Source organism: Rhopalosiphum maidis, chromosome 2, assembly GCF_003676215.2.
Source record: "Rhopalosiphum maidis isolate BTI-1 chromosome 2, ASM367621v3, whole genome shotgun sequence".
NCBI lineage: Eukaryota > Metazoa > Arthropoda > Insecta > Hemiptera > Aphididae > Rhopalosiphum > Rhopalosiphum maidis.
In genome coordinates this window covers 27,136,347-27,144,811 of record NC_040878.1, presented here as the reverse complement: position 1 = coordinate 27,144,811, position 8,465 = coordinate 27,136,347, and the positions used below count along the sequence as shown (strand labels likewise).

Here is an 8,465-nt window from a genome sequence, read left to right as displayed (position 1 = left end):
AATAATTTTAAATTAAAGAAAAATCAATTATATGATTAAAAGTGATCTGGATACACACTTGGACATTGGTCTCCTCACATCACTTTACTCGGCCCGAGTGATATGATAACCTAATAAGTTTTAATATCTATTCAGCAAACCAAGCAAACTATTTGATCAAAAATCATTGGTTTTACAAAAGTTATATGAGTTTTTTTTTTTTAATTTACTGATTTTCACATGGAGACTACCGACACTTTTGTGGTAATCAAAAAGTATGTTGCAATATCTATCTATCTAGTATCTATATGAATTTAAAATTTAATATGAATAGTGAACATCATTTGAAAAATTATCAAAAACTTTTTGGAAAACGTTTTTCAGGAAAACTACATAAATGTAATGAAAAAAAAAAAGAAGGAATTTAAAGCAAAATAAAAAATGAAATTTATTATTTATGTGGTATTATATAATATTACATAGTATATTATATACCTGAAACATTATTATATTATTATAGGTAAGTATTCACAAATTCACAATGTTCCCATAGTAAAATGGTCCAAATACATTATGGACACTAGACACATCTGTGCGCAACATAAAAAGTCATAAAAACTATGACTTTAAGTAATTATTATTTCCTATTGGTAATAATTTGTGCGCAACATTTATTCAATGTCGTATGAAAACAAATAATATGGTTTTGAGCTAACAACACGTCGCAAACAGCTCAAAAGATATGTTTTTTTGTGTTTGGAGATAATACAAACCTCCTGAATTAACATCAATAAATAATACATTATTTTGTATCAATAATGTACAATGTATAATTAACTTCACAAATAAAATTTTGATTTTGATTCTCTTAACAACCGAGACGAAATTGAAGTTGTACCAATTTAATAAAAATATTATGATATTATTCATTAATGATTATATCCATCATATTTAAATTTGTGTTTTTACATAATTTAATTTAATTTTTATTCTTTTCTTTTCCGTTTTTCCGTTCAAAATTTCATATACATTTTTTATTTCGTATAAAATAAAAAAAAGTTCATTTATTCTTCATTGTACATTAACTTTTCTCCCATTATTCGTTGTCTTGTCACATTTAATAATAGTTTGAAATAAAAATAAGTGCCAACAATACTTCGTCATTTAGTATTTGATTTGTTGATTCGAATTCAGTGATAATACGAAAAATTACTCGAAACGAAGGTGATCTGCAGCAAATATTTTAAGAATAACTATTTTATTTTATAGTTTGATTGCTCAGAGTAGTTTATTATTCTATTAATAATACGGTACTTTGAACTAATTTTTACCGAAAACCGCATATAATATTAGTAGCTATTGACAACCTATAAATCAACTGTAAAACGGTTTGTAAAAGTTCATGGTATAAATAAGTATAATAACAAAATTAATTTAAAAATATTAAAAATTTCTTTGTGTTAATTATAATAATATATAAAAAACGAAAAACGAAAAACTTCGAGCCTCTCAAAATAATATTTTTGAAGTACAACCAAATAACAAAATTGTTATTTTAATTTAAATACCTAGAAAAACTCTTTAAAACTTGAAATTTCAATTTCAACTTAAAACTGCATTTATATTTTTGATATTTTTAGATTTATTCTGTAAAAATAATTTATAAGTTATGAGCAATGAGCAGTATTTCATTTAATTTTCAAGCCTTACCAAATAACATTGAAAACATTATTAATAACAATCATTATGACGAATCTGGTACTAAATTTTTAAACCTTATAAATATTGGTATTAATATAAAAAAAATCATACAATTTTGACAGTTAATTACATTGAAAATGTAATCATAAGGATCTGAAGTTTAAATTTAATATGTATATGTGTTATAAATTCAAATTTTGTAATAATTTTATCAAAATTACTAAAATGTGCAAATTATTTTGTAGCTAAAAAATTATAAAATATTTAAATGTTTATTTTTGTAATCAAGACTTGAAATAAATAAAAATACAAGATTCTTACTTAAAAAACTAAAAAATAAAATATTAAGTACATTTTTTTCCTAATAACATTTGATGAACTTCAATTTTTTACGAAATTTAATATTTTAAATTTTAAACAAAAGTTCATGAATTTAATTATTTTGTAGTAATATAAAGATATTTGTGTGGATATGAAACTCTATATGTTATTAGTAATAACTAATTACTATTTTAACTTTCGCAATGACATTTTCAAAATTTAACAATGACTAAAAGTTAATAACAATAATGAATTCTATTAAATATATACAGAGTGTTTCTGAAATAAATGAGGTCAAAATTACATGCGTAATCACTGTGATGATCCAACAAAGATTTTTTGCCAATCTTCAACATTTAGGTTTATTCAAATTATCTTTAAAATATAATCTTAAATGTAAAAATAAAAACTCGAATTGTATTTTTTGCAAAATTCTCATACAAATTTAGATGTAGGTAACATCGTTTTTTAACTTGTCACGTGTTTTTCACGCTTGTTTGCCGACTAAAAGTGATGTGACACATAGATTTGTATGAGAACTTGCAGGATAGACAGTTGTGGAATTAATTTATTGTCATTTAACAATTTAAGATATATAATGTGTTTTACATTGTAAAATAATCAAAAACAAATACATTTTATTTTGAAAATCAATGTCAATGTGGCCCCTGTTAACTTTGATGAACTTAAACATACCATATCTGCATATTCAAAATTAATCTACTCTAATTATTCAATATTTAAATAAAAAACTTTTAAATTGCCTCAATGATAAGTATTGGTCAAAGCTTTAATAAAAAATAGCTAATGTTGTTTATGTATTATATGAACTATAAAGTACGATAAATTCGATATTAACGATAAAAGTATGATATTACACTAATAATAAGTACAAAATCAAATTTTTATCTTATGATTCTTATGGAGTCAAAATAAATATGTAACTGTAAATTGTGATTACCAAAAAACTCTAATTTCAGTATTAATATACAAATAGTTTATTTTATCTCTAACTTTTGTCATTACCTATGAAAATTACCACACTGCATTAAACAATTAAAAGCTAAAACATATAACCTACATTTATGGCAATAAATTCGATCATTAAAAATCTGTTAACAGCACTAAATTTCATTAATTAGTTGAGAATGAAAAACATTGTTTTAATTAACCATATATGTTAAATAACAAAAAATACATTACACCATTGTTTATCTTACGGTGCTCTCATACAAATCGATGTGTCATCACACTCGTACTGCTTATTTTTAGCCGACGACTAGAGCGTGAAAAACGCGCAACAAACTCAAAACGATGTCACATCTCGATTCGTATGAGGATTTTACAAAAATTACATTTCAAGTGTTTATTTAAGAAATATTCTAAAATTAATTTCCCAAATCCTAAAAATATAAAAAAAAAAATTCAAAATAATTTTCATTGGGCCACCACGGTGAGTACGTCTATAGTGCTAACCTTATTCATACCAGAAATACCGTGTATTTTAGTAATGAATCATAACATAATACCTTTAACACCTTTAACATCTATAAATGTGATATAAAATTATAGAATATAATACAATATTTCGACAAAAATTAATTCAATCCTCCATACCTCACTAGGTATTATAACAACAGGTTTTTTAAAATAATTATTATTAATTAATAATTACCAAATGTTAAATGCCTATCTGTATTTTCTATGACTAAAGAAGTTAATACATCAATACATGAGAACTAATATTAAAGATGTTATAGTCTTACTAGTTACTACACATGGCCAATCATAGCCCATAGGCCATAGAGGATGTATTTTCACGACACAAAAGTTATCGTAGGAAAATAAGGATTGTGTGTGAATTTACACAGAAATTAATTGAAAATATTTTATTTGATAGGTGACGAGACATTATAGTAGCCAGTAGATACCTACCTAATACATAATGCATTTAGATTCTAAGCCAAGCGATGAATGTATTGATTTTACAATATGTGTGAGTATGTTTTCACTTTTCGAGATAATAAAAATACTTTGATTTTCAAAAATGGAGGATGTAGCAGATTGGATCTAATTTAGCGTGTTAAAATATATATATAATCAAGAAAAACAAAAACAAATTAAGGAAAAACAAGTATTTTTCGTAAATCAAATTTTAAACAAAATTGAATTTGTTTTTTTGATTTTAATTAAAAAAAATAACCAGACACTTAAAATTTTCATCAAAGTTTTTTTGAGTGACGATTATAAGTTTTAAAAATATTTCAACTATTTCTGTGCTGTTTAAAGGCATAAAATTTTTTTAATGTTTTAAATTTTTTTTTTTAATTTTTCACTGGGTAAAAAAAATTGAAAACATATCACAAAGCACCTCATATTTTGTTAATTTATCAATTACGAAAATCTATACTCATTTTTTTTTCTAAAAGCGTTTAAAATTTTGACACAACTCATAAAATTGCGAAAATTATCAAATTATTTTGTACTTGAAAATTCGTACACAATTTATACCTATACAATTTGAAAAGGTAATTTTCAAAACCTTTTTTCAACATTTTCCTTAAACAATTGTTCATATTTAAAAAAAATATGTTGGATATTTGAAATTTAAATCAAATTAAATAATAAATTATTTTAAATTAAAGAAAAATCAATTATATAATTAAAAGTGATCTGGATACACACTTAGTGTTGGACATTGGTCTCCTGACATCACTTTACTCGGCCCGAGTGATATGATATTTGAAATTTTTACCAAATATTTATATTATGATATAATGTTTATTTTCATTATATGACAAATATTTCAAAATTGTTTACTCTTTTTAAGTTATATAAACTATGAGCATAACAAATTTTCGTTTTTTTTTTTTTTTAATGTCAATATATTCACTATATCAAAATTCTTGAAAATTTAATATAATATCACACAGAAATTACTCTTACATCTGTAAAAAAAATTTAAAAATACATAATAAGCACAATTTTTTTTCATGTATGCATTTAAACTGATTGTTAACTTTGACAAAATTCGTCAAAATTGCAAAAAAACTATTTTGTTATTGAAAATTCATTATACGTTTTCTTTTTGTATATAAGTTTAATACAAGAATTTTCATTAAAAATTCATACCGAAACGATAAAACAATAACATTTAATAAATATACATATTAAGACAATCTTTTTTTTACAGATATTTATTTATAAATATATAATAATAATAATATTAATAATATATAATATTTATTTATTTATTTATATATTTATATATTTTTTTTTTATATGTTCCAATAATTTGGACGACATTACTTATTATTTAAATGATAAATAACGATATGTTAATATTTTGTTATAATTTCAAAACATTATCTGTGGGAACTTAAAATTGTACGTATTTTATAATATTATAAATTATATTTTATGCAATAACATTTTTGATTTATTTTAAAAAATTATTTATTTTTAAGTACTATAAATTTACTTTACAGTATTACAGTATTTACAGAAAAATGTTATTAAATTTTGAGTTTTATATAAGTTGATATAATGTGGTATAAATATGTATTGTTATAATAATTAAATAAATGTAATATTTTCAGAAATTTTGTATCAACCTTCTGTAATACTAAAAGTAAAATAAATAACTTAAATAGCCGTGTCAAAAAAACATAATACGGTGAAACTTCCAATTAACGGTCACCAAAAGGACCATAAATAATTACCGCAATTTAGAGGTTATAGAGGTGACAATACATGGCATAACACTTGATGGGACCAAAAAACCTAACCGTTACATAGAGGTGACCGTTAACGGAAGTTTTACTATTACTATTCTTTCGTTCATATATGTAATATAAAAATTAATTATTTTTCGATTACATGCTAATTCTGACTATATGTCTATATGCAAATATATATTTTTATATAGTCTACGGTTTTGTGATTTTTGCTAATAATATATTATTTATACCTTTCGGTTTCAAAAAAAAAAAAATTAACTTAACTTTCCTCAACAGTATTATAGTTCATCCATTCAAAAGAATATCATGAATATTATGTGGACGAGACAACGTGAATGTCAGCACAAGAACATTATTTTGTACGTGGTACGAGTCACGTATACCCTTCATTTTCGCATCAAGTATACAGATTAGAATTTATAAGGACAAATCACTTAAAAATAACTCCTCTCGCTTAATTCAGAGTATTAAACAAATATTCGGACGAGTAATTGGATGTAATATGTGGATATTCGATTAATAAAACACATCAAGTTTAATCTGCATAAGTACCTATTGGTATTAAAACATTTTTAAACTGATAGTGTGGTGGTATGGTAATTTTACTTTTGTTACTTTTTTTTTTCATTTCATTACTCCAATAAAACTTACAATAGACATAAATTGAAATAAAATGGTCTGCGAAATTAGTTGTAATATAGCCTAACTGTAAATGTTGATACGTTTAAATAAAGCATAATAATCTCTGTAGGTACCTATTGAAGTCGTCGAAAACGTAAATATTTTTAACAGTAACTATATAATAGTTGTTTGCATAATTGAATTAGTAAAACGGCTGTCTATTATATTCGATCATAATTCATGGTTTCCGACAATTTATTTCTATGTTCTCTAAGTGATGCAATATTTTTTTTCTTATTAACTTTTTATTTATAGAGTTGTAGTGCAAAAACTAATTTAACTATTCAAAATGCAAATTGAGCTTTTTTAATGTTAGTCCCAAAACATTGTTTTTCAAGCACATAATTAATTTCATTAATCTGCAACAAAGAACAAAATATAACTTTTAATTTACATTTTTTTTCACTTTTTAATATTTGGTGAATTTTTAGGGAATTTTAAGTCATTTTTCTATATTGTAAGTACATTATTCATACATTCCATAAGGAAGGATTTGATAAAATGTTAACATCGACTGTCTCATTAAATAAATAGGTGTTGAAGAAGTTAAATTTATTGATAACAAATTTAATTGAAAACACTAAGCCAAAATTTTAATAATATTATTGAACACATTTTAAATATTTTTACTGAAGTTAACAATGGTACATGTATTAAACCTCATATTTTTATGAAATTGAATATATTAGTTGAAGCAAATGTTTAGTTTAATTTTTTTATGTAAAACTCATAATTTAAAATAATTGTAGTATTTTAATTAGTTTATTTTTATAAGTATCTGTTTACCATGATTACGTTATATTATATAATATGTTTAAAGTTTATAATATGTAATGTATTGTTCTATTGTGTTATACTAAATAGTTTTATATTTTTGTATATTACAATTTACATAGTTGATGTCATAGGTCGGTATTATTTGTTTTGCTACGTAATATTTCAAATATTTGTATTTATTAGTTATTATAAGTAGGTACTTATATAATTTTAGGGGCTAATGGACGATTGAGAATGTTATACCTTTTTGACCGAACTATTGAGAAACACTTAAAATTAGGGAAGATTGTAAAATCCTACCGAAAAAATAAATATTTTTAAAATCGTCAATCATATCATACCTTATCAGCTTTGCCACATATTGTGGATCTAATAATTGGAAATATCAAATAGAAATATTATAAATTGTGTTAAGTACACGTCTTAGACTTAGAGTCTTATACACTAAATGGCTCAATTTATCGAATCAAATCGTGGAAATATACTTTTAGTATTAGACAATTTTAAATTTTTTAAAGTAAATAGACCTTTGGCTTCTGGGTTAAAAAAATGGCGATGTATAATCAAAACTTACAAAGCTTTTGTGAAAACCTTTGGTGAACCTACGAACATCGCTGAACAAAATGTTGATAATGATAAACATAGTGGAAATAGGCAAATACAATATAATACATATACAACTTAATTAAAGAATATATTTTAAAAGTATTAATTTTTTAAAATCTGAAATTATAATTGTGTTTTTAGTGATCAAAATATACAACGGCAAATTGTATCAGTATCGACAAAACGTAAAACTGTTGAAGATAATAATGAGAAACCTAGTAAAATAGTGTGTACTGTTATTAAAAGCATTCCTCGATCTGAAGCGTTGCAAGTAAGTGACTTGCATAATATTAAGCGAAATATTAAGAATTGGGTAACATTGGTAACAAAGAACTTACCGCTGACCCAAAAACCCCCAAAACTAATACGATTGAAAACGAATTTACGTGCAATGTAGCCATATTATTTATTTGGCTATTAAAAGATTCAGTAATGTAAACATAAAATAAATATTCTTGAAAAAAGTAATAAATTAATAATTATAATAATATTATACAAATATATGGTACCTGTCATCTAATAAATAAAACAATTTGAAACAGTATCCATGATTATACCTAATAATTATGAACTTATATAAAAATAAGTAATATATATTATGTATAAATATGTAATAAATATATCATGATTCATGACGAATGAATTATTAAATGTATATCA

The 8,465-nt window shown here is 23.2% G+C and overlaps 1 protein-coding gene across 1 annotated transcript; it reads left to right on the top strand.

The window, feature by feature from the left end:
• The first annotated feature begins 7,336 nt into the window (after positions 1–7,336).
• Positions 7,337–8,202, top strand: LOC113552417. The gene is made up of 2 exons (XM_026955300.1): positions 7,337–7,853; positions 7,947–8,202. The coding sequence occupies exons 1-2, from the start codon at positions 7,648–7,650 to the stop codon at positions 8,200–8,202; spliced, it is 462 nt and encodes a 153-aa protein (XP_026811101.1). The 5' UTR covers positions 7,337–7,647.
• Positions 8,203–8,465: the final 263 nt, after the last annotated feature.

What these genes read in the sequence shown, in the direction of transcription:
- LOC113552417 (XM_026955300.1), top strand. Translation starts at nt 7,648, where the DNA reads ATGGCTCAATTTATCGAATCAAATCGTGGAAATATACTTTTAGTATTA. An exon ending in GATAAACATAGTGGAAATAG is followed by an intron (nt 7,854 to 7,946) that starts GCAAATACAATA and finishes TTGTGTTTTTAG; the next exon opens with TGATCAAAATATACAACGGC.